The sequence below is a fragment of the Oncorhynchus mykiss genome, chromosome 6, assembly GCF_057628025.1.
Source record: "Oncorhynchus mykiss isolate SJ-2025 chromosome 6, ASM5762802v1, whole genome shotgun sequence".
Taxonomy (NCBI): Eukaryota; Metazoa; Chordata; class Actinopteri; order Salmoniformes; family Salmonidae; genus Oncorhynchus; species Oncorhynchus mykiss.
This window is the reverse complement of record NC_143027.1, coordinates 82,668,431-82,695,781: the sequence shown is the minus strand read 5'-3', so window position 1 is coordinate 82,695,781 and position 27,351 is coordinate 82,668,431. Positions and strand designations below refer to the sequence as shown.

Here is a 27,351-nt window from a genome sequence, read left to right as displayed (position 1 = left end):
CTGAGTTGATGTGCAGGGGTATGAGGTAATAACTTTGCCATATACAAGGGGTACCAGTACTAGGTTGATGTGCAGGGGTATGAGGTAATAACTTGGCTATATACAAAAGGTACCAGTGCTGAGTTGATGTGCAGGGGTATGAGGTAATAACTTGGCTATATACAAAAGGTACCAGTACTGAGTTGATGTGCAGGGGTATGAGGTAATAACTTGGCTATATACAAAAGGTACCAGTGCTGAGTTGATGTGCAGGGGTATGAGGTAATAACTTGGCTATGTACAAAAGGTACCAGTACTAGGTTGATGTACAGGGGTATGAGGTAATAACTTGGCTATATACAAGAGGTACCAGTACTGAGTTAATGTGCAGGGGTAATAGGTATTGAGGTAGATAGGTACATATAACTAGGATAAAGGGACAGATAATAAACAGTAGCAGCAGCGTATGTGATGAGTCAAAAAAGTTAGTGCCAAAAGGGTCAACGCAATTTGGTGAACTATTTAACTAACTATTTATCAGTCTTACGGCTTGGGGGTAGAAGCTGTTTAGAGTCCTGGTAACTATTTAACTAACTATTTATCAGTCTTACGGCTTGAGGGTAGACGCTGTTCAGAGTCCTGTTGGTTCCAGACTTGGTGCATCGGTACCACTTGACATGCAGTAACAGAGAGAACAGCATATGACTTGGGTGGCTGGAGTCTTTGAAAAAATGTTGGGCCTTCCTCTGACACCGCCTGGTATAGAGGTCCTGGATGGCAGGGACCACGGCGCCAGTGATGTACTGGGCCGTCCGCACTATCCTCTGTGGTACCTTGCGGTTGGATGCGAAGCTGTTGCCATACCAAGTGGTGATGCAGCCAGTCAAGGTACTCTCAATGGTGCAGCTGTAAAACGTTTGGAGGATCTGAGGGCCCACGCCTAATATTTTCAGCCTCCTGAGGAGGTGTGTTTGGACCATGATAGATACTTAGTGATGAGGACACCGAGGAACTTGAATCTCTCAACCTGCTCCACTACAGCACCGTCGATGTGAATGGGGGCTTGCTCGGCTCTCTGTTTCCTGTAGTCCATGACCAGCTCATTTGTCTTGCTGACATTGAGGGAGAAGCTGTCTTGGCACCACACTGCTTGATTGATTCTTCTAGCAGGGTGTTTAGGCCTCAGAGCTCCAGCGAGTGTCACAAACAGAGAGAACGTGTTTACAAAACCCTATAACTTTAATCATGAAACCCTCACTGAACCCTCTCTCTGGTTAGGACATAGAGATAAACTCTGTGACTTTTCAGCTGCAGCAGAGGCTACCATCCCCCATCTCAGCCTCAGGCCTGTTAGGGACCAGGTTGCCAGGGAACACAGTCAGCTGACCTGGTCAGCCAATCACAGGTCCTATCTGGTGAGGTAACAGACCTATTCAAGCCTGTTCTTTAGTTGGACACAGGGGGTGCAGAGAGACAACAGGTCAGAAGAACTCTGCACCACCTCAACACAACTCACCACTGGGCCCTTCCTAAAAGGACAAGAACTCTGCACCACCTCAACACAACTCACCCCTTCCTACAAGGACAAGAACTCTGCACCACCTCAACACAACTCACCACTGGGCCCTTCCTAAAAGGACAAGAACTCTGCACCACCTCAACACAACTCACCCCTTCCTACAAGGACAAGAACTCTGTACCACCTCAACACAACTGACCACTGGGCCCTTCCTACAAGGACAAGAACTCTGCACCACCTCAACACAACTCACCACTGGGCCCTTCCTAAAAGGACAAGAACTCTGCACCACCTCAACACAACTCACCCCTTCCTACAAGGACAAGAACTCTGCACCACCTCAACACAACTCACCCCTTCCTACAAGGACAAGAACTCTGTACCACCTCAACACAACTGACCACTGGGCCCTTCCTACAAGGACAAGAACTCTGCACCACCTCAACACAACTCACCACTTGGCCCTTCCTACAAGGACAAGAACTCTGCACCACCTCAACACAACTCACCCCTTCCTACAAGGACAAGAACTCTGTACCACCTCAACACAACTGACCACTGGGCCCTTCCTACAAGGACAAGAACTCTGCACCACCTCAACACAACTCACCCCTTCCTACAAGGACAAGAACTCTGCACCACCTCAACACAACTCACCCCTTCCTACAAGGACAAGAACTCTGTACCACCTCAACACAACTGACCACTGGGCCCTTCATAAAAGGACAAGAACTCTGCACCACCTCAACACAACTCACCCCTTCCTACAAGGACAAGAACTCTGCACCACCTCAACACAACTTACCCCTTCCTACAAGGACAAGAACTCTGTACCACCTCAACACAACTGACCACTGGGCCCTTCATAAAAGGACAAGAACTCTGCACCACCTCAACACAACTCACCCCTTCCTACAAGGACAAGAACTCTGCACCACCTCAACACAACTCACCCCTTCCTACAAGGACAAGAACTCTGTACCACCCCAACACAACTGACCACTGGGCCCTTCCTACAAGGACAAGAACTCTGCACCACCTCAACACAACTCACCACTTGGCCCTTCCTACAAGGACAAGAACTCTGCACCACCTCAACACAACTCACCCCTTCCTACAAGGACAAGAACTCTGTACCACCTCAACACAACTGACCACTGGGCCCTTCCTACAAGGACAAGAACTCTGCACCACCTCAACACAACTCATCCCTTCCTACAAGGACAAGAACTCTGTACCACCTCAACACAACTGACCACTGGGCCCTTCCTACAAGGACAAGAACTCTGCACCACCTCAACACAACTCACCCCTTCCTACAAGGACAAGAACTCTGCACCACCTCACCACTGGGCCCTTCCTACAAGGACAAGAACTCTGCACCACCTCAACTCACCCCTTCCTACAAGGACAAGAACTCTGCACCACCTCAACACAACTCAACACTCGGCCCTTCCTACAAGGACAAGAACTCTACACCACCTCAACACAACTCACCACTGGGCCCTTCCTACAAGGACAAGAACTCTGCACCACCTCAACACAACTCACCCCTTCCTACAAGGACAAGAACTCTGCACCACCTTAATGTTTATATATATATATATATATATATATATATATTTACCTTTATTTAACTAGGCAAGTCAGTTAAGAACGGCCTACTAGGGAACAATGGGTTAACAGCCTTGTTCAGGGGCAGAACAACAGATTTTTACCTTGTCAGCTCAGGGATTCGATACTGCAACCTTTTGGTTACTGGCCCAACGCTCAAACCACTAGGCTACCTGCCACCTCAATACAACTCACCCTGGACCCTTCCTACAACCCTGGACTTCCCAATTGTGTGTTTGTGCGTCACTGACCACAAAACCACTTTCAGAGATTCTATTCCTCTTCCTCTTTGCTGTGTGTGTGTGTGTGTGTGTGTGTGTGTGTGTGTGTGTGTGTGTGTGTGTGTGTGTGTGTGTGTGTGTGTGTGGGTGTGTGTGTGTGTGTGTGTGTGTGTGTGTCTGTCTGGTGTATGGAAATGTGTGAATTGTATCCCTGCCTCCTACTGGTCATCTCCATCCTCTAACCGGGGCGCTTGGACAGTTCACCTATAATGGAAACTGGCACCTCTATTGCAGACCACCACATGGTGGCACTCTTTTTCAGAGAGAGAGAACGAGAGAGCGAGAACCGTTACAACAGGTAGCGTATGCCTCTACTATTCACTCACATCGTTCTCCAGGAAGTTGAACATGCTCCTCTCGGCCAGCTCTTTGCTCTCCTCAAACTTCTCAACCGCCTGACGGATCTCCTCGTCAGGCACCTTCCCCTGACGCTTCTTCTTATAGTCAAAGTCCAACCGCCTCCCCTCCAGCTTCTTCAGGTGATGCTGCACACAAGACAATCAGGAGAGATGATTGACAAGGGTAAATATGGGGCAGTACAGAGGCTCTTCCCAGGAGGAATTGACAACGGCCCTCCTCAAAACCTTCATGAAACATTTAAAATAACTAATACAAATTAAACATTGCAAAATACAACTTCACAAAATTGCAAGTATACAACTTTTATGCACATCCCATATGGGCCCTGGTCAAAAGTAGTGCACTATAAAGGGAATAGGGTGCCATTTGTGATGCACACATGGAGTTCTGAAAGCTAATAGACACTGAGATGTAATATACCACTGACCGTGATCTCCTTGAGGTCTTTGTCCTGTAAGTTCTGGAGTGGGTCAATAAAGTTTTGTTTGACACTGATGTCCAGAGAGTCTTTCACGTCGGCCATCTGCCTCATGGCCTCACCGATGTCCACCAACGCACCGCCTGCAGACAAAAAACACCTGGCTCGTATTCACAAGGTACCAAACAGAAGAAAACAGGCCAAAACTGGGAGGGACCTACCCGAACTTGTCCAATAAGAAACACTTGTTTTCATTTTCTGTTGCAAAACCTTTTTCTACGGTTTAACATAATACGACCCTGCTGTCAGATACAAGCGAAACATGTGAAACAGAAACATGGTGGTTGTGACAGTGAGTGGGTTTGAGAGTAAGGTGCTAGCAAACACCAGGGTTGAGGGTTTGATTCCCGCATGGGCCACTTTCACTGAATTCATGTGTCGCTAACAACTTACAGCAAGAAGGTGATGCAGGATCAATTAATTAACTAGATAGTAATTATATATAGAATTCCATATCAGTGTGCATTATTCAATGGAATTGCAAAGTTAAAATCGAGATCCCTGAGAAATAATGATTTGGTTTCTAGATAGTTGATAACTGGATAATGTAACACCTGTTTGAAGTTTATATTGAATATTAAGGTCTGGTTTTCAAGACACAGATGAAGTCTAGGCTGGGATTCATTCACAGAGCAGCACACTGTTGAAGGTTATTCATGCTTGAACCAACATTCGCAGCATTTATTATGAATGTGATCACCGAATGTATTTTAAAAGGCGCATTGTCTGCTGCCAAGTGTACTGCTCTATAGCACACCTTCCATTGAGTCCTGGCCTTCATCTTTCACTAAGATGGGAACATGGGCTTTAGTCTAGAACTACCCTTCATTTGTGTCTGGGAAACTGGGCCTATACTAATGATATTATCAAAACCCATGTTCACAGTAAGTACGTTTTGTAGCCACCAGGTGTCAGAGTTGAGACGGGAAGCAGCTCAACAAAGCCACAGGTTTTCACAGGCGGAAACACAGTACAGACTAGCTGGCTGCACACAGGGTGTATGTGTGTGTGTGTGTGTGTGTGTGTGTGTGTGTGTGTGTGTGTGTGTGTGTGTGTGTGTGTGTGTGGCGAGCGAGCGAGCGTGGGTGGGTTGGTGGGCGTGTGCACAGGTCAGGTTAGGATGAAAAGCTTTTCAAAGGCTTCCTCTCGTGCTCCTCACAGCCCTCACATAGCACAGCGTGTGTGTGTGTGTGCATGTATGTGTGCTGAACGTGTGTGTGTGTGATTCATACCGAAGGAGGACTGGTCTCCCAGATCATGTCCATAGCGCATCATACAGTCCCCCAGTAGGCCCTCGGTCTGTGGGTATCCTGTGGTCTTCACCTGGCCTCTCATCTTCGACACTGTGTTTAACATCCCCAACTTGGCTCTGGAAGCTACAGCAAAACACATGGAGGGATCACTTTTTATTTGTGTTTGTTTTATTTGTCACCAGCAGCATACCACCCTGCATCACACTGCTGACTTGCTTTCATCCATCTATCCATCCATCCATCCACCCCTTCCATCCACCCATCCATCTACCCATCCATCCATCCATCTACCCATCCATCCATCCATCACCCCTTCCATCCATCCAACCACCTCTTCCATCCATCCATCCATCCACCCATCCATCCATCCATCCATCTACCCATCCACCCATCCATCTACCCATCCATCCATCCATCCACCCCTTCCATCCATCCACCGCTTCCATCCATCCAACCCTTCCATCCATCTATCCACCCCTTCCATCCATCCATCCATCCACCTCTTCCATCCATCCATCCATCCACCCCTTCCTTCCATCCATCCATCCATCCATCCATCCATCCACCTCTTCCATCCATCCATTCACCCCCTCCATCCATCCATCCATCCATCCCTTTATCCATCCATCCATCCACCCCATCCATCCATCTATCCATCCATCCATCATCCCTTCATCCATCCATCCATCTGTCCACCCCATCCATCCATCCATCCATCCAGCCACCCCTTCCATCCATCCATCCATCCACCCCTTCCATCCATCCAACCACCCCTTCCCTCCATCCATCCATCCACCCCTTCCATCCATCCATCCATCCATCCACCCATTCCATCCATCCAACCCTTCCATCCATCCATCCATCCACCCCTTCCTTCCATCCTTCCATCCATCCATCCACCTGATCCATCCATCCATCCACCCCTTCATCCATCCATCCATTCATTCATCACTTCCATCCATCCATCCATCCACCCCTTCCATCCATCATAACCATTCACCTACATAGTAAAGTTCTTTAACTTCTGCATTATTTCACCAACTTCAAAGATATCATCTTCACCAACTCTGAACATTAGTCAATATTCTGTAAAGTGTTGTCTCACCTGGGTTAGGTTGTAGGTATTCTGTTGTTTTGGTCAAGAGGTCCAACACTGATTTGTTGGTGACATCGATTTTCTAGAAACAAGATGATCATGTTAGCTCAATAGAGAGGGTCTTTATTTCAGCACGTATTGGTTACAAGAAGACAACTGTTCTTCCACCTTGGTCCTGGAGACTAGAGGTCGACCTCTACTGGAGACCCTTCCAGCCTATTGTAGGTCTGTGTTTCAGCCCAGTACCAACACAGCCGATCCAACAACTCAAACACTTGATGGTGAGTTGAGAAGTTGAATCAGGTTTTTTTGTATTGAGCTGGAACAAAAGCCTGCACCCCCTGCAGGAACCTGACTCAACCACTTAAACACTCAATGATAGGTTCATTCAGGTGTGTTTCCACTGGGCAATTACTGGTTGAATCAAGGTTGTTTCCACGTCATTTTACCCCAAATCATCAACGTAAGGGCATTTTGCCTTTTTTTCACCCACCTTTTATCCCAAATCCAATGACATGGTGAATGTACAGTTGAAGTCGGAAATGTACATACACCTTAGCCAAGTACATTTAAACTCAGTTTTTCACAATTCCTGACATTTAATCCTAGTAGAAATTCCCTGTTTTATGTCAGTTAGGATCCCCACTTTATTTTAAGAATGTGGAATGTCAGAATAATAGTAGAGAGAATGATTTATTTCAGCTTTAATTTATTTCATCACATTCCCAGTGGGTCAGAAGTTTACATACAGCCAATTAGTAACTGTGTCAGGTTTGTAGGCCTCCTTGCTCGCACACGCTTTTTCAGTTCTGCCCACAAATGTTCTATAGGATTAAGCTCAGAGCTTTGTGATGGCCACTCCAATACCATGACTTTGTTGTCCTTAAGCCATTTTGCCACAATTTTGGAAGTATGCTTCGGGTCATTGTCCATTTGGAAGATCCATTTGTGACAAAACTTTAACTTCCTGACTGATATCTTGAGATGTTGCTTCAATATATCCACATAACTTTCCTTTCTCGTGATGCCATCTAGTTTGTGAAGTGCACCAGTCCCTCCTGCAGCAAAGCACCCCAACATCATGATGCTGCCACCACCATGCTTCACTGTTGGGATGGTGTTCTTCAGCTTACAAGTCTCCCCCTTTTTCCTCCAAACATAATGATGGTCATTTTGGCCAAACAGTTCTATTGTTGTTTTATCAGACCAGAGGACATTTTTCCAAAAAGTACGATCTTTGGCCTCAAGTGCAGTTGCAAACCGTAGTCTGGCTTTTTTTATGGCAGTTTTGGAGCAGTGGCTCAGCAGTCTCCTTGCTGAGCGGCCTTTCAGGTTATGTCGATATAGGACTTGTTTTACTGTGGATATAGATACTTTTGTACCTGTTTCCTCCAGCATCTTCACAAGGTCCTTTACTGTTGTTCTGGGATTGATTTGCACTTTTCACAACAAAGTACGTTCATCTCTAGGAGACAGAACGCATCTCCTTCCTGAGCGGTATGGCGGCTGCCTGGTCCCATGGTGTTTATACTTGCGTACTATTGCATTTGGAAATTGCTCCCAAGGATAAACCAGACTTGTGGAGGTCTACAATGTTTTTTCTGAGGTCTTGGCTGATTTCTTTTGATTTTCCCATGATGTCAAGCAAAGATGCACTGAGTTTGAAGGTAGGCCTTGAAATACATCCACAGGTACACCTCCAATTGACTCAAATTATGTCAATTAGCCTATCAGAAGCTTCTAAAGCCATGACATCATTTTCTGGAATTTTCAAAGCTGTTTAAAGGCACAGTCAACTTAGTGTATGTAAACTTCTGACCTACTGGAATTGTGATACAGTGAATTATAAGTGAAATAATCTGTCTGTAAACAATTGTTGGAAAAATGACTTCTGTCATGCACAAAGTAGATGTCTTAACTGACTTGCCAAAACTATAGTTTGTTAACAAGACATTTATGGAGTGGTTGAAAAACGAGTTTTAATGACTCCAACCTAAGTGTATGTAAACTTCCGACATCCACTGTATATAAAAAAAAATAAAATTACGTTGATTTCACGTCAGCTGACAACTTAACCAAATGTAAATCAACACTAGACGTTGAACTGAAGTCTGTCCCCAGTGCTGGGCTTGAACAAAAGCCTGAACCCCTGTGAATACCCGGGACCACAGAAGAACACCATTGTGGACAGTAAAAGAGCAGTAGTGCATTCATCCTGAGGTCTGGGAGTTACTGTCTCTGTCATAAATGGCACCCTATTTCCTATAAAGTGCATTACCTTTGAAAAAAGGCCAATAGGGCTCAGGTCAACAAAAGTGAACTACATAGGGAATAGGTTGCTATTTGGGACGCAACCATTGGGAGTAGAGTGAAGTTTCTCTTAGACACTGATCTTAGTTCAGTTTAGCATTTTCCCTACTAATGGTTAAGTTCAGGATAGGTGGAGGGGAATCTGATCCTAGATACCTAGGGGACACTACAGCCCAGAGCCAGCCATTGTGTATACTACAAGGATGTTTTGCGTTGCTAATAGCGCCGTCTCTGTCATCCTTACCCTCTCCATCTCCATGAAGTCTTCATCCAGCTTTGTCCCTTCAGCACCACTTATCTTTTCACTCAGCAACTATAGAGATGGAGGGGAGGGAGAGAGAGTGGTGGGGAAAGACAGAGAGAGAGAGAGAGGGGGGGGGGAGAGAGAGAGAGAGAGAGAGTGGTAGGGAAAGAGAGAGAGAGAGGGGGGAGAGAGAGAGAGGATGGAGGGAGAGAGAGAGAGGGGGAGGATGGAGGGAGAGAGAGAGTGGGAGAGAAAGAGAGATAAAAGAGGTAAAGGGGATGGAGAGAGAGAAAGATAGGTGGGGAGAGAGAGAGAGGGAAAGAGAGGGAGAGGGGATGGAGAGAAAGAGGTGGGGAGAGAAAGAGAGAGAGAGAGAGAGAGAGAGAGAGAGAGAGAGAGAGAGAGAGAGAGAGGGGTGGGGATAAAGAGAGAGAGGGAATGGAAAGAGAGAGAGAGAGAGAGAGAGAGAGAGAGAGAGAGAGAGGGGGGATGGAGGTAGGGGTAGGGAGGGGATGGAGGGGTAGGGAGGGGAAGCAAGAGGAAAGACAGAGAGATAGTATTAGTGTCATCACTTTTCTTGTTGTTGATGTGCTCTCACTGACACAGACAGACACATTTATCATGCAGTAACACTCATTAGATTGATTAGTGTGTGAGAAAGAAATCAGATCAGGGATACTGGGGGAGTAATGGCAGTGTGTGTGTGTGTGTGTGTGTGTGTGTGTGTGTGTGTGTGTGTGTGTGTGTGTGTGTGTGTGTGTGTGTGTGTGTGTGTGATGACACTGGTAAACTCCTCATGGAATTGCACAGCACAGTGGCACTCTGGTGACGCTCAGAGGTCTGGGAGAGAGAGAGGTAATAATCACCAGGCTATTAGGTTTCATCTCTCTCTCTGGCTCTTTCTCCATTTCATGTATCCTCTACCTCTCCTCTTCTCTTTATGTCTTTCTCCCTCTCTCTCCTTTGCTCTCTTCGATATCTATCTCTCTCTCTGCCTCTTCATTGTATCCACTACCTCTCCTCTTCACTCCCTCTTTCTCTCTTTTACCTTGTATCTTTCCCTCCCTCCTCTCCATTCATTACCTCCCTCATTCATGTCAACAGTGTGATAGTGGGCCCTTCGGAGAGATGACATCTACAGAGGCAATCACAACTTCTCTTTCTTACTCCCCCCCTGCAGCAGGTCAGAGTGTATCAGTCTGAATCTACATCACAAGAGGCTGCTGAGGGGAGGAGGCTCATAATAATGTCTAGAACTGAACAAAAGGAATGGCATCAAACACATAGTAGTTGATACCATTCCACTTATTCTGCTCCAGCCATTACCACGAGCCCGTCCTCCCAAATTAAGGTGCCACCAACCTCCTGTGATCTACATCTACCTTGTCTGATGGCTCACAAATTGAATCGGGAGATGGTCATTCTTAATGGGCTGTGTTTTACTGAAACCATTTACATAAAACATGCTCAAGTGGTGCCATTTATGACTCTATAAAGAAAGATGTGTTGGTTGGTAGCAGATACATGCTATGGAAGCACAAACAACACAATAATACTGTAATGAGATAGCCGATTACAAACTCCAGAGGAAACTGTTTCACCATTTGGTTTTAGCGTAGTCTCCTACTGTACATAATTTAGCCAACTCTTTAATCATCGTCCAGTCATACAGCACACCTTTGGCATGACAACCTACTAAATAGGTCCCATATTAAACGTCATTAATCAGGGAATGACAACACACTGAGAGGAATAAAGCACAAACAGACAGGGACACTACCAGGCAGGCTCATTTGTTTTCAAAGACTGTCCCAGCTAACACTAAACGTTCCCATAGCATTGCCTAAAGGTTCTCCTTTGGTTATTTGAAAAACAACTTCCCTGTAACGTTGTGGGAATCAAAATGTGTTAGCTTGAGTGTCAATCTAAGGAGTTAAGTTCTGAAGCAGAGACCATTCTTTTGGCAGTGATAAGAATATTAAAATTTAGTACAGTACAGTAGGCTAATTCCTTAAAAAGTAGGCTAACAGCTGAGCCACGAAGGTCAGAGAGAAGTCCAGAACTTTGAGCTCCTTGAAGACCGGTCAGAGAGAAGTCCAGAACATTGAGCTCCTTGAAGACCAGTGAGAGAGAAGTCCAGAACTTTGAGCTCCTTGAAGACCAGTCAGAGAGAAGTACAGAACTTTGAGCTCCTTGAAGACCCGTCAGAGAGAAGTCCAGAACTTTGAGCTCCTTGAAGACCAGTCAGAGAGAAGTCCAGAACTTTGAGCTCCTTGAAGATCGGTCAGAGAGAAGTCCAGAACTTTGAGCTCCTTGAAGACCGGTCAGAGAGAAGTCCAGAAATTTGAGCTCCTTGAAGACCAGTCAGAGAGAAGTCCAGAACTTTGAGCTCCTTGAAGACCGGTCAAAGAGAAGCCCAGAACTTTGAGCTCCTTGAAGACCAGTCAGAGAGAAGTCCAGAACATTGAGCTCCTTGAAGACCAGTCAGAGAGAAGTCCAGAACATTGAGCTCCTTGAAGACCAGTCAGAGAGAAGTACAGAACTTTGAGCTCCTTGAAGACCAGTCAGAGAGCTAAAAACCCAGGCGCTGCTAAAGGACACCAGTATGCATCCCTGCAGAAATATCCCCCTGACTCTGTTCTGCTAAGACACTAATGGGTGAATCCTAACACTTAGGTGTAATTGTAACTCAGCCATGCAGGGAGGGAGGGTTAGTAGGCTGAGGAAAGGACAACGTCTAAGTTTGCCACTAACCAATAATTCTACGTTTGCCACTAACTAATAATTCTACGGTTGCCACTAACCAATAATTCTACGTTTGCCACTAACCAATAATTCTACTTTTGCCACTAACCAATAATTCTACGTTTGCCACTAACCAATAATTCTACGTTTGCCACTATCCAATAGAGGTGATATGTGTTGGAGCATGTGAATGTACTACCATGCCAAATTATTTTAGGTTGAGAGGCAACAGAGCTGGAAAAACCTTCCCACACTCGCTCTACATCTCTCCTTTTTAGGAAGACCAGACTCTGATATAGATGTGAGGAGGGTAAGTACTGTAGCCTGAGGACAACTTCCACCCAGGACACTATATACCTGACCCCTGACCTCTGGAGGTGGAACACAGCACCTAGAACAGCAGATAATGGAACTTCGATGTAACATGGGTTTTATGGAGAAGAACTGTGTAATGGAGGTTTTATGGAAAAGACACAGACATTTAGGGGAGAGTGGGGTAAGTAAAAAAAAATTACATTCAGCATCACTCCGTCAAGATATATAACTAAGATATAACTAAGATATATACACATACTGTATTTCTGGATATAATCAGAATTCATGTAAACATTAGTTTTGAAAACATAGCTTGTCCAAAAAAACGGGTCACTTCACAAAAATGACCCCGGGTATGGGGTAAATTAAGCCATGGGACAGGGTAAGTTAAGCCATGGGACAGGGTAAGTTAAGCCATGGGACAGGGTAAGTTAAGCCATGGGACAGGGTAAGTTAAGCCATGGGACAGGGTAAGTTAAGCCATGGGACAGGGTAAGTTAAGCCATGGGACAGGGTAAGTTAAGCCATGGGACAGGGTAAGTTAAGCCACGGGACAGGGTAGGTTAAGCCATGGGACAGGGTAAGTTAAGCCATGGGACATGGTAAGTTAAGCCATGAGACAGGGTAAGTTAAGCCATGGGACAGGGTAAGTTAAGCCATGGGACAGGGTAGGTTAAGCCATGGGACAGGGTAGGTTAAGCCATGAGACAGGGTAAGTTAAGCCATGGGACAGGGTAGGTTAAGCCATGGGACAGGGTAAGTTAAGCCATGAGACAGGGTAAGTTAAGCCATGGGACAGGGTAAGTTAAGCCATCGGACAGGGTAAGTTAAGCCATGGGACAGGGTAGGTTAAGCCATGGGACAGGGTAGGTTAAGCCATGGGACAGGGTAAGTTAAGCCATGGGACAGGGTAAGTTAAGCCATGGGACAGGGTAAGTTAAGCCATGGGACAGGGTGAGTTAAGCCATGGGACAGGGTAAGTTAAGCCATGGGACAGGGTAAGTTAAGCCATGGGACAGGGTAAGTTAAGCCATGGGACAGGGTAAGTTAAGCAGCCTACAAATGTCTGTACCGAAGATAACACCATACACATAAAGCACTCAGTAAAAGTGGAGGTTTCTGAGGGGAGGACGGCTCAAAATAATGGTTGGAATTGAGTTAATGGAATGGTATCAAACACACTTTTTGGATACCATTCCATTCACTCCATCCCAGACATTATTTTGAGCAGTCCTCCACTCAGCAGCCTCCACTGCTCTGTACCTTACACAGTAAAATATAAACAAATACTATGTACACCACACTGATGGGGGACCCTGTTTCAATTCCAAAACCAGCATGTCATAACATGTGGGGTGATGCTGGGGAACCTAGAAGTGTAGAATGTATTTTGTCTTAAGATTCTAACCCATGCCGACTCTGACATACAGTATGTGTGCCGGGATCAGAGGCTCTAGCTGCTGGACGACACAGACCACTAGATGCCTTTCTCTGTACATCTACATGACTGAGGAAATTGTGATAGCCTTTACTCCTCACCACACAATGGGAAGGAAATTACTACATCGTCACACTCTTAGAAAAAAGGGTTCTTCGGCTGTCCCCATAGGAGAACCCCTACTCTTCTCTTTATGTCTTTCTCCCTTTTTGGTTCCCTCTGTAGAATGGGTTCTACATGGAACCCAAAAGGGTTCTACCTGGAACAAAAAGGGTTCTTCAATGGGTTCTCCTATGGAACAGCCGAAGAACCCTATAATATTCTAGATAGAAAAAAAGGTGCTAAGAGGTACTGTCTGGCGTGTAGCCTTGCTTCTCAGACATCCTATTTCTGCAGACCTGGGTTCAAATGCTATTTGAAATAGTAAAACTTTTAGTGAAGCCAGGTGGGAGAGGTTTGCACTTTTGGGACTTTTCAATTGGTTCCATCGCACCAGGCAAGCTCAATAAAGAACAGCTAAAGTATTTGGAATGATTTCAAATATTATTTGAACCCAGGTCTCACTATAACAAGTGCTACAGAAGAACCTCCACTAGCTAACTGCTCCAGTGTAGGACTGTACGCTAGCTAAAAGTGTGAACATCAACCAGCAGTGAAATGCTCTTTTACCAGAGAAGTGCACTCTCCTCATCCTCACATACCATTTTTTGAGTTTCACTTCAGAGCACTAACATTATCTGAAACAAATACAGGGAAATAAACCTTGAACTTGGTGTTTCTTTTTCCTAAAAGTAGACTGGTTTCACACTAACACTGCGAATGACGAGTGATGTCACACAAATTAGCGAGGACAAAAAGCAGCATGCCACTCTGTTATCAGGTGGCTAAATATAATGGTGCTAATGTGTCCTACAAGGCACAGGCACGACGCCACAGCACTGGCTAATAACAGATAAGACAGATGGACAGACAGACAGACAGGCTCCTCCTGATTCAGTGATTTGACACTAACCAGAGACATATGGCAGAACTGGCCTCCAAATCAATGTCTTGATTTGTTGAATCAGGTGTGTTAATGCATGGCTGGAACAAAAGCCAGCACAATCGTAGCTCTTCATGGCCAGAGTTACTGAACTGATCCTCAGAGTTCACAAAACTATCTGCCATCGATAACACCTGACAATATCCCAGTTGAATTTGTCAGGCTCTGGACATCAGAGACTGTGTGTATCCCGAATGGCAACCTATTCCCTATATAGGACGCACTGCTTTTAACCAGACCCTATTGGGCCCTGGTCAAATGTAGAGCACTAAATAGGGAATAGGGTGACATTTGGAAGGTAACCACTGATTCACACCAGCTTGTGTCCTTTTCTTGGGTGCAGAAGTTGGTGGCTGTGAGTCAGTATTCAGGGCTGAACTGTGACACTGTGGCTGTAGCATTTATGCAGTACAGGGCTGAACTGTGACACCGTGGCTGTAGTATTTATGCAGTACAGGGCTGAACTGTGACACTGTGGCTGTAGCATTTATGCAGTACAGGGCTGAACTGTGACACCGTGGCTGTAGCATTTATGCAGTACAGGGCTGAACTGTGACACCGTGGCTGTAGCATTTATGCAGTACAGGGCTGAACTGTGACACCGTGGCTGTAGTATTTATGCAGTACAGGGCTGGACTGTGATACTGGCTGTAGCATTTATGCAGTACAGGGCTGAACTGTGACACTGTGGCTGTAGCATTTATGCAGTACAGGGCTGAACTGTGACACCGTGGCTGTAGTATTTATGCAGTACAGGGCTGGACTGTGATACTGGCTGTAGTATTTATGCAGTACAGGGCTGAACTGTGATACTGTGGCTGTAGTATTTATGCAGTACAGGGCTGAACTGTGACACTGTGGCTGTAGTATTTATGCAGTACAGGGCTGAACTGTGATACTGGCTGTAGTATTTATGCAGTACAGGGCTGAACTGTGATGCTGGCTGTAGTATTTATGCAGTACAGGGCTGAACTGTGATACTGTGGCTGTAGTATTTATGCAGTACAGGGCTGAACTGTGACACTGTGGCTGTAGTATTTATGCAGTACAGGGCTGAACTGTGATGCTGGCTGTAGTATTTATGCAGTACAGGGCTGAACTGTGACACTGTGGCTGTAGTATTTATGCAGTACAGGGCTGAACTGTCACACTGTGGCTGTAGTATTTATGCAGTACAGGGCTGAACTGTGACACTGTGGCTGTAGTATTTATGCAGTACAGGGCTGAACTGTGACACTGTGGCTGTAGTCTTTATGCAGTACAGGGCTGAACTGTGACACTGTGGCTGTAGTATTTATGCAGTACAGGGCTGAACTGTGACACTGTGGCTGTAGTATTTATGCAGTACAGTGCTGAACTGTGACACTGTGGCTGTAGTATTTATGCAGTACCGGGCTGAACTGTGATACTGGCTGTAGTATTTATGCAGTACAGGGCTGAACTGTGACACTGTGGCTGTAGTATTTATGCAGTACAGGGCTAAACTGTGACACTGTGGCTGTAGTATTTATGCAGTACAGGGCTGACCTGTGACACTGTGGCTGTAGTATTTATGCAGTACAGGGCTGAACTGTGATACTGGCTGTAGTATTTATGCAGTACAGGGCTGAACTGTGACACTGTGGCTGTAGTATTTATGCAGTACAGGGCTAAACTGTGACACTGTGGCTGTAGTATTTATGCAGTACAGGGCTGAACTGTCACACTGTGGCTGTAGTATTTATGCAGTACAGGGCTGAACTGTGACACTGTGGCTGTAGTATTTATGCAGTACAGGGCTGAACTGTGACACTGTGGCTGTAGTATTTATGCAGTACAGTGCTGAACTGTGACACTGTGGCTGTAGTATTTATGCAGTACCGGGCTGAACTGTGATACTGGCTGTAGTATTTATGCAGTACAGGGCTGAACTGTGACACTGTGGCTGTAGTATTTATGCAGTACAGGGCTAAACTGTGACACTGTGGCTGTAGTATTTATGCAGTACAGGGCTGACCTGTGACACTGTGGCTGTAGTATTTATGCAGTACAGGGCTGAACTGTGATACTGGCTGTAGTATTTATGCAGTACAGGGCTGAACTGTGACACTGTGGCTGTAGTATTTATGCAGTACAGGGCTAAACTGTGACACTGTGGCTGTAGTATTTATGCAGTACAGGGCTGAACTGTCACACTGTGGCTGTAGTATTTATGCAGTACAGGGCTGAACTGTGATACTGGCTGTAGTATTTATGCAGTACAGGGCTGAACTGTGACACTGTGGCTGTAGTATTTATGCAGTACAGGGCTGAACTGTGACACTGTGGCTGTAGTATTTATGCAGTACAGGGCTGACCTGTGACACTGTGGCTGTAGTATTTATGCAGTACAGGGCTGAACTGTGATACTGGCTGTAGTATTTATGCAGTACAGGGCTGAACTGTGACACTGTGGCTGTAGTATTTATGCAGTACAGGGCTAAACTGTGACACTGTGGCTGTAGTATTTATGCAGTACAGGGCTGAACTGTCACACTGTGGCTGTAGTATTTATGCAGTACAGGGCTGAACTGTGCTACTGTGGCTGTAGTATTTATGCAGTACAGGGCTGAACTGTGACACTGTGGCTGTAGTATTTATGCAGTACAGTGCTGAACTGTGACACTGTGGCTGTAGTATTTATGCAGTACAGGGCTGAACTGTGATGCTGGCTGTAGTATTTATGCAGTACAGGGCTGAACTGTGATACTGTGGCTGTAGTATTTATGCAGTACAGGGCTGAACTGTGACACTGTGGCTGTAGTATTTATGCAGTACAGGGCTGAACTGTGATGCTGGCTGTAGTATTTATGCAGTACAGGGCTGAACTGTGACACTGTGGCTGTAGTATTTATGCAGTACAGGGCTGAACTGTCACACTGTGGCTGTAGTATTTATGCAGTACAGGGCTGAACTGTGACACTGTGGCTGTAGTATTTATGCAGTACAGGGCTGAACTGTGACACTGTGGCTGTAGTCTTTATGCAGTACAGGGCTGAACTGTGACACTGTGGCTGTAGTATTTATGCAGTACAGGGCTGAACTGTGACACTGTGGCTGTAGTATTTATGCAGTACAGTGCTGAACTGTGACACTGTGGCTGTAGTATTTATGCAGTACCGGGCTGAACTGTGATACTGGCTGTAGTATTTATGCAGTACAGGGCTGAACTGTGACACTGTGGCTGTAGTATTTATGCAGTACAGGGCTAAACTGTGACACTGTGGCTGTAGTATTTATGCAGTACAGGGCTGACCTGTGACACTGTGGCTGTAGTATTTATGCAGTACAGGGCTGAACTGTGATACTGGCTGTAGTATTTATGCAGTACAGGGCTGAACTGTGACACTGTGGCTGTAGTATTTATGCAGTACAGGGCTAAACTGTGACACTGTGGCTGTAGTATTTATGCAGTACAGGGCTGAACTGTCACACTGTGGCTGTAGTATTTATGCAGTACAGGGCTGAACTGTGATACTGGCTGTAGTATTTATGCAGTACATGGCTGAACTGTGACACTGTGGCTGTAGTATTTATGCAGTACAGGGCTAAACTGTGACACTGTGGCTGTAGTATTTATGCAGTACAGGGCTGACCTATGACACTGTGGCTGTAGTATTTATGCAGTACAGGGCTGAACTGTGATACTGGCTGTAGTATTTATGCAGTACAGGGCTGAACTGTGACACTGTGGCTGTAGTATTTATGCAGTACAGGGCTGAACTGTGACACTGTGGCTGTAGTATTTATGCAGTACAGGGCTGACCTGTGACACTGTGGCTGTAGTATTTATGCAGTACAGGGCTGAACTGTGATACTGGCTGTAGTATTTATGCAGTACAGGGCTGAACTGTGACACTGTGGCTGTAGTATTTATGCAGTACAGGGCTAAACTGTGACACTGTGGCTGTAGTATTTATGCAGTACAGGGCTGAACTGTCACACTGTGGCTGTAGTATTTATGCAGTACAGGGCTGAACTGTGATACTGGCTGTAGTATTTATGCAGTACAGGGCTGAACTGTGACACTGTGGCTGTAGTATTTATGCAGTACAGGGCTAAACTGTGACACTGTGGCTGTAGTATTTATGCAGTACAGGGCTGACCTATGACACTGTGGCTGTAGTATTTATGCAGTACAGGGCTGAACTGTGATACTGGCTGTAGTATTTATGCAGTACAGGGCTGAACTGTGACACTGTGGCTGTAGTATTTATGCAGTACAGGGCTGAACTGTGATGCTGGCTGTAGTATTTATGCAGTACAGGGCTGAACTGTGACACTCTGGCTGTAGTATTTATGCAGTACAGGGCTGAACTGTGACACTGTGGCTGTAGTATTTATGCAGTACAGGGCTGAACTGTGACACTGTGGCTGTAGTATTTATGCAGTACAGGGCTGAACTGTGGCACTGTGGCTGTAGTATTTATGCAGTACAGGGCTGAACTGTGACACTGTGGCTGTAGTATTTATGCAGTACAGGGCTGAACTGTGACACTCTGGCTGTAGTATTTATGCAGTACAGGGCTGAACTGTGGTACTGGCTGTAGTATTTATGCAGTACAGGGCTGAACTGTGACACTGTGGCTGTAGTATTTATGCAGTACAGGGCTGAACTGTGACACTGTGGCTGTAGTATTTATGCAGTACAGGGCTGAACTGTGGTACTGGCTGTAGTCTTTATGCAGTACAGGGCTGAACTGTGACACTGTGGCTGTAGTATTTATGCAGTACAGGGCTGAACTGTGACACTGTGGCTGTAGTATTTATGCAGTACAGGGCTGAACTGTGATACTGGCTGTAGTATTTATGCAGTACAGGGCTGAACTGTGACACTGTGGCTGTAGTATTTATGCAGTACAGGGCTGAACTGTGATACTGGCTGTAGTATTTATGCAGTACAGGGCTGAACTGTGACACTGTGGCTGTAGTATTTATGCAGTACAGGGCTGGACTGTGATACTGGCTGTAGTATTTATGCAGTACAGGGCTGAACTGTGACACTGTGGCTGTAGTATTTATGCAGTACAGGGCTGAACTGTGACACTCTGGCTGTAGTATTTATGCAGTACAGGGCTGAACTGTGGTACTGGCTGTAGTATTTATGCAGTACAGGGCTGAACTGTGACACTGTGGCTGTAGTATTTATGCAGTACAGGGCTGAACTGTGGCACTGTGGCTGTAGTATTTATGCAGTACAGGGCTGAACTGTGACACTCTGGCTGTAGTATTTATGCAGTACAGGGCTGAACTGTGACACTCTGGCTGTAGTATTTATGCAGTACAGGGCTGAACTGTGGTACTGGCTGTAGTATTTATGCAGTACAGGGCTGAACTGTGACACTGTGGCTGTAGTATTTATGCAGTACAGGGCTGAACTGTGACACTGTGGCTGTAGTATTTATGCAGTACAGGGCTGAACTGTGGTACTGGCTGTAGTCTTTATGCAGTACAGGGCTGAACTGTGACACTGTGGCTGTAGTATTTATGCAGTACAGGGCTGAACTGTGACACTGTGGCTGTAGTATTTATGCAGTACAGGGCTGAACTGTGATACTGGCTGTAGTATTTATGCAGTACAGGGCTGAACTGTGACACTGTGGCTGTAGTATTTATGCAGTACAGGGCTGAACTGTGATACTGGCTGTAGTATTTATGCAGTACAGGGCTGAACTGTGACACTGTGGCTGTAGTATTTATGCAGTACAGGGCTGGACTGTGATACTGGCTGTAGTATTTATGCAGTACAGGGCTGAACTGTGACACTGTGGCTGTAGTATTTATGCAGTACAGGGCTGAACTGTGACACTCTGGCTGTAGTATTTATGCAGTACAGGGCTGAACTGTGGTACTGGCTGTAGTATTTATGCAGTACAGGGCTGAACTGTGACACTGTGGCTGTAGTATTTATGCAGTACAGGGCTGAACTGTGACACTCTGGCTGTAGTATTTATGCAGTACAGGGCTGAACTGTGGTACTGGCTGTAGTATTTATGCAGTACAGGGCTGAACTGTGACACTGTGGCTGTAGTATTTATGCAGTACAGGGCTGAACTGTGGCACTGTGGCTGTAGCATTTATGCAGTACAGGGCTGAACTGTGACACTGTGGCTGTAGTATTTATGCAGTACAGGGCTGAACTGTGACACTCTGGCTGTAGTATTTATGCAGTACAGGGCTGAACTGTGGTACTGGCTGTAGTATTTATGCAGTACAGGGCTGAACTGTGACACTGTGGCTGTAGTATTTATGCAGTACATGGCTGAACTGTGATTTTACCAGGTTTCCACTCAGGAAACACTCTGTGTTCTACAAGCCTGGGGGTTGTCAGCTGAAATGACTACGGCCATTCATTACAGGAACAATAACAACCACTGACTGGTTCAGTTCTTGAAAGCGAATGTGTGTGTATATGTGTTTGTGTGTACAAGTGTGTACAAGTGTTCGTGTGTGTACAAGTGTTTGTGTGCATGCAAGCCTTGACCGAGTCATCTGAATGAGTTTATCTACCACACTGCAGAAGAAATCTGTGGGAGAAAGGCTTTTCTTTCAAGAACAGCTCACAAGCTAAGTCAAAGTTGTCAAAGTGGAGTCTTGGCCTAAAGGTCAACAGACAGCTGTGTGTTTATCATTCAGTTGACAGTTTCCTGAAAGCCTTGTAGCTAATATGGTTCTCAATTTACTTTGACGACCCAGACTACCCACATCTCCTGTAGAACAACAAAGTGCTTCATTTCACACATTTTGTTCATTCACACATATACATTGCCCACCAAACAAGGTTTTCAGGAAACTCACCCAGATTGGTTGATGATGAAACACCGTAGGCCTATCACGGCTGTAGTGCAAACTTAGTCACAGTTTCCTTGTTAAGTGAAACCAACCGAAACATTGTGCAATCAGCCCACTCAGCAATCAACTGCAAAAAATCTATTTGTCTCACAGTTCACGCTCAGGCTTGGGTAGTGTGTTATCCCCTAGGCAAAATGAATACTGTGTCATAGCTGTGTCAGCTGGGGGTCGATGGGTGTAGGGAGAAGTTACCCCTAGACGCTGAGCTTGGGTCAGTTTTGCATTTCCCCCACTAATGGTTAATGTGAGGATTGGGGGAGGGGAAGCTGATCCTAGATCAGTAGCTAGGGGAAACTTCACCCTCGAGCACTGGGGGTTGATGACAGCGTAACATCAGCGGAGACGGAGACAGAGGAAGCATGGCCATAGACACACCAGCTGCTGCTAAGCTCCCAGAATAGCAGAAGCTACTGTACAGTAGGGCCAACCACAGCAGCAGCATAGAACAGGGTGAATAGGCCCCCAAAGCAACATCCAAGCCCTTTGGCACAAAAACGATCCACTGAAACTGATAGAAGCCAAACTCTTTTAGGCATCGGTCAACAGAGCTAGGCGGGGACTCCCTCCTCACCTATACAATGTTAGAAATCTGAGATAGGCTTCTTCTTTAGGAATCTGGAGATTCAGTTCTAGACTCCTTTCAGACAGAGAATCCCTCCACAATTAGTCTGTAACACCAAGAAACTTTCATTGTATCACCACCATGTTAAGTTATCATGCTGACCCAAGTTGTGTGTGCCTTTGTTGGTTTGTTAGTTCCAGTCATCCTGGATCAGGTCTCTGTGGAAGCAGGTCATACAGAGGTCAATCATCACTGATATCATTCCTCTTAAATCTCACTGAACACATCTAGTGATGTAGTGCAGAACAATCGCATTTACTAGCTGGCTATTAAAGTTAGTTCTCTACTGATGATTCAATTTGAGGAGGAAGATTCCCGTCATCAAACGAATGGACTTCACATCAACCCTGACATTTTGAGGAGGAAGATTCCCGTCATCAAACGAATGGACTTCACATCAACCCTGACATTTTGAGGAGGAAGATTCCCGTCATCAAACGAATGGACTTCACATCAACCCTGACATTTTGAGGAGGAAGATTCCCGTCATCAAACGAATGGACTTCACATCAACCCTGACATTTTGAGGAGGAAGATTCCCGTCATCAAACGAATGGACTTCACATCAACCTTGACATTTTGAGGAGGAAGATTCCCGTCATCAAACGAATGGACTTCACATCAACCCTGACATTTTGAGGAGGAAGATTCCCGTCATCAAACGAATGGACTTCACATCAACCCTGACATTTTGAGGAGGAAGATTCCCGTCATCAAACGAATGGACTTCACATCAACCCTGACATTTTGAGGAGGAAGATTCCCGTCATCAAACGAATGGACTTCACATCAACCCTGACATTTTGAGGAGGAAGATTCCCGTCATCAAACGAATGGACTTCACATCAACCCTGACATTTTGAGGAGGAAGATTCCCGTCATCAAACGAATGGACTTCACATCAACCCTGACATTTTGAGGAGGAAGATTCCCGTCATCAAACGAATGGACTTCACATCAACCCTGACATTTTGAGGAGGAAGATTCTCGTCATCAAACGAATGGACTTCACATCAACCCTGACATTTTGAGGAGGAAGATTCCCGTCATCAAACGAATGGACTTCACATCAACCCTGACATTTTGAGGAGGAAGATTCCCGTCATCAAACGAATGGACTTCACATCAACCCTGACATTTTGAGGAGGAAGATTCCCGTCATCAAACGAATGGACTTCACATCAACCCTGACATTTTGAGGAGGAAGATTCCCGTCATCAAACGAATGGACTTCACATCAACCCTGACATTTTGAGGAGGAAGATTCCCGTCATCAAACGAATGGACTTCACATCAACCCTGACATTTTGAGGAGGAAGATTCCCGTCATCAAACGAATGGACTTCACATCAACCCTGACATTTTGAGGAGGAAGATTCCCGTCATCAAACGAATGGACTTCACATCAACCCTGACATTTTGAGGAGGAAGATTCCCGTCATCAAACAAATGGACTTCACATCAACCCTGACATTTTGAGGAGGAAGATTCCCGTCATCAAACGAATGGACTTCACATCAACCCTGACATTTTGAGGAGGAAGATTCCCGTCATCAAACGAATGGACTTCACATCAACCCTGACATTTTGAGGAGGAAGATTCCCGTCATCAAACGAATGGACTTCACATCAACCCTGACATTTTGAGGAGGAAGATTCCCGTCATCAAACGAATGGACTTCACATCAACCCTGACATTTTGAGGAGGAAGATTCCCGTCATCAAACGAATGGACTTCACATCAACCCTGACATTTTGAGGAGGAAGATTCCCGTCATCAAACGAATGGACTTCACATCAACCCTGACATTTTGAGGAGGAAGATTCCCGTCATCAAACGAATGGACTTCACATCAACCCTGACATTTTGAGGAGGAAGATTCCCGTCATCAAACGAATGGACTTCACATCAACCCTGACATTTTGAGGAGGAAGATTCCCGTCATCAAACGAATGGACTTCACATCAACCCTGACATTTTGAGGAGGAAGATTCCCGTCATCAAACGAATGGACTTCACATCAACCCTGACATTTTGAGGAGGAAGATTCTCGTCATCAAACGAATGGACTTCACATCAACCCTGACATTTTGAGGAGGAAGATTCCCGTCATCAAACGAATGGACTTCACATCAACCCTGACATTTTGAGGAGGAAGATTCCCGTCATCAAACGAATGGACTTCACATCAACCCTGACATTTTGAGGAGGAAGATTCCCGTCATCAAACGAATGGACTTCACATCAACCCTGACATTTTGAGGAGGAAGATTCCCGTCATCAAACGAATGGACTTCACATCAACCCTGACATTTTGAGGAGGAAGATTCCCGTCATCAAACGAATGGACTTCACATCAACCCTGACATTTTGAGGAGGAAGATTCCCGTCATCAAACGAATGGACTTCACATCAACCCTGACATTTTGAGGAGGAAGATTCCCGTCATCAAACGAATGGACTTCACATCAACCCTGACATTTTGAGGAGGAAGATTCCCGTCATCAAACGAATGGACTTCACATCAACCCTGACATTTTGAATACTGTTCCAATTTCCACACATATTAGTCACAATACACTGGCAGGGTGTATTTGTCATCACTAACCATTATGACAACACCGTCAATGACAGTGCCGTAGTCTGTATTCACACAGTACCACCCACTAACCTTATGCAACCAATGGGCCAGTATTCACACAGTACCACCCACTAACCTTATGAAACCAATGGGCCAGCAAATCAACACAACAATGTACAGTAGCAGGGGGGTAGACAGGAAACAGAAGTGACTCTGTGTGCTTAGTGGAGACACCATAGTTCGAACCAAATGGCACCCTATTCCCTATATAGTGCACTGTGTAGATATTTGGGACACAAAACACACAGCGCTGCAGTCAGCAAAACTGCTAGATCAACAGTGCTGTCGAAGTAGGGTTAGCTAGCCTACTTTTCAAACATGCTTTCAGTTAGGCCCGCTACAGTATTGGTGGTGGACAGGGTACAGAATGTTACCTTGCCATAGAGTATCTCACATCCTTTGACATATAGTACAATGTGTAAATAAAAGCTCTATGACTGTGATCCATTATTAGTTTAGAAGCTCGTTCCCGCACTACAAAGTTTCTCCCTGCAGTCGGTCACTGAGTCTGAGGTGCTAAAGGAGCTCCTTAAACTTGACCCCAAAAAAACATCTGGGTCAGATGGTTTAGATCCTTTCTTCTTTAAGGTTGCAGCCCCTATCTTCGCCAAGCCTATCTCTGACCTTTTAACCTGTCTCTCCTCTCGGGGGAGGTTCCCATTGCTTGGAGGGCAGCCACAGTGCACCCTTTATTTAAAGGGGGAGATCAAGCTGATCCTAACTGTTATAGGCCAATTTCTATTTTATCCTGTTTATAAAAAGTGTTGGAAAAACGTGTCAATAATCAACTGACTGGCTTTCTTGATGTCTATAGTATTCTCTCTGGTATGCAATCTGGTTTCTGCTCAGATTATGGATGTGTCACTGCAACCTTAAAGGTGTTAAATGATTCTAAGTGTCACGCCCTGACCTGACTATTCTTTGTTTTCTTTATATATTTTGGTTAGGTCAGGGTGTGACGAGGGTGGTATGTGTGTTTTTGTCTCATCTAGGTTTTTTTTTGTACTGTCTAGGGGTTTTGTAGATTTATGGGGTTGTTTACCATCTAGGTGTTTATGTAGGTCTATGGTTGCCTAGATTGGTTCTCAATTAGAGGCAGGTGTTTATCGTTGTCTCTGATTGGGAACCATATTTAGGCAGCCATCTTCTTTGGGTATTTCATGGGTTATTGTCTATGTTATGTTGCACGTTAGCAGTCACGTTCGTCTTATCGTTTTGTTTACGTGTTCTTCCTGCAATAAAGAAGAATGTATTCTAACCACGCTGCGCTTTGGTCTACTCCATACGACGATCGTGACACTAAGTAATGTTGTGCTGCTATTTTTATTGACTTGGCCAAAGCTTTGATACGGTAGATCATTCCATTCTTGTGGACCAGCTAAGGGGTATTGGTGTCTCTGAGGGGTCTTTGGCCTGGTTTACTAACTACCTCTCTCAAAGAGCGCAGTGTATAAAGTCAGAACATCTGCTGTTTCAGCCACTGCCTGTCACCAAGGGAGTACACCAAGGCTCGATCCTAGGTCCCACAGTCTTCTCAATTTACATCAACAATATAGCTCCGGTAGTAGGAAGCTCTCATCCATTTATATGTAGATGATACAGTCTTTTACTCAGCTGGCCCCTCCCCGGATTTTGTGTTAAACGCTCTACAACAAAGCTTTCTTAGTATCCAACAAGCTTTCTCTGCCCTTAACCTTGTTCTGAACACCTCCAAAACAAAGGTAATGTGGTTTGTTAAGAAGAATGCCCCTCTCCCCACAGGTGTGATTACTACCTCTGAGGGTTTAGAGCTTGAGGTAGGCACCTCATACAAGTACTTGGGAGTATGGCTAGACGGCACATTGTCTTTCTGTCAGCACATTTCAAAGCTGCAGGCTAAAGTTAAATCTAGACTTGGTTTCCTCTATCGTAATCACTCCTCTTTCTCCCCAGATGCCAAACTAACCCTGATTCAGATGACCATCCTACCCATGCTAGACTACGGAGATCGGCAGGTAAGGGTGCTCTCGAGCGGCTAGATGTTCTTTACCATTCGGCAATCAGATTTGACATCAATGCTCCTTATAGGACACATCACTGCACTCTATACTCCTCTGTAAACTGGTCATCTCTATGTACCTGTTGCAAGACCCACTGGTTGATGCTTATTTATAAAAAAAAACTTACGCCTGACTCCCCCTTATCTGAGATAACTACTGCAGCCCTCATCCTCCACATACAACACCTATTCTCCCCCGTCACATTCTGTTCAAGGTCCCCAAAGCACACACATCCCTTTGTCGCTCCTCTTTTCAGTTCGCTGCAGCCAGTGGCTGGAACGATCTGCAAAAAACACTCAAACCGGACAGTTATCTCCATCTCTTCATTCAAAGACTCCATCATGGACACTTACCGACAGTTGTGGCTGCTTCGTGTGATGTATTATTGTCTCTACCTTCTTGCCTTTGTGCTGTTGTCTGTGCCCAATGTCTGTACCATGTTTTGTGCTGCTACCATGCTGTGCTGCTGCCTGTTGTGCTGCTACTATGTTGTTGTCATGTGGT

The 27,351-nt window shown here is 45.5% G+C and overlaps 1 protein-coding gene across 4 annotated transcripts in view; it reads right to left on the bottom strand.

Moving 5' to 3' along the window:
- The window catches only part of sh3gl3a (SH3-domain GRB2-like 3a), a 51,872-nt gene that overhangs the window by 10,884 nt on the left and 13,637 nt on the right, over positions 1-27,351 (bottom strand). For all 4 annotated transcript variants that reach the window (XR_016496902.1, XR_016496903.1, XM_090239124.1 and 1 more), the window contains exons 2-6: positions 9,135-9,203; positions 6,590-6,662; positions 5,464-5,607; positions 4,181-4,314; positions 3,720-3,878 (exon numbers count right to left, since the gene is read on the bottom strand). Coding sequence is in view for 2 of the 4 variants with exons in the window: in XM_090239124.1 (XP_090095250.1) it covers positions 3,720-3,878; positions 4,181-4,314; positions 5,464-5,607; positions 6,590-6,662; positions 9,135-9,203 (579 nt within the window). In the remaining 2 variants the exon portion in view is untranslated. The remainder of the gene's footprint in view (positions 1-3,719; positions 3,879-4,180; positions 4,315-5,463; positions 5,608-6,589; positions 6,663-9,134; positions 9,204-27,351) is intronic.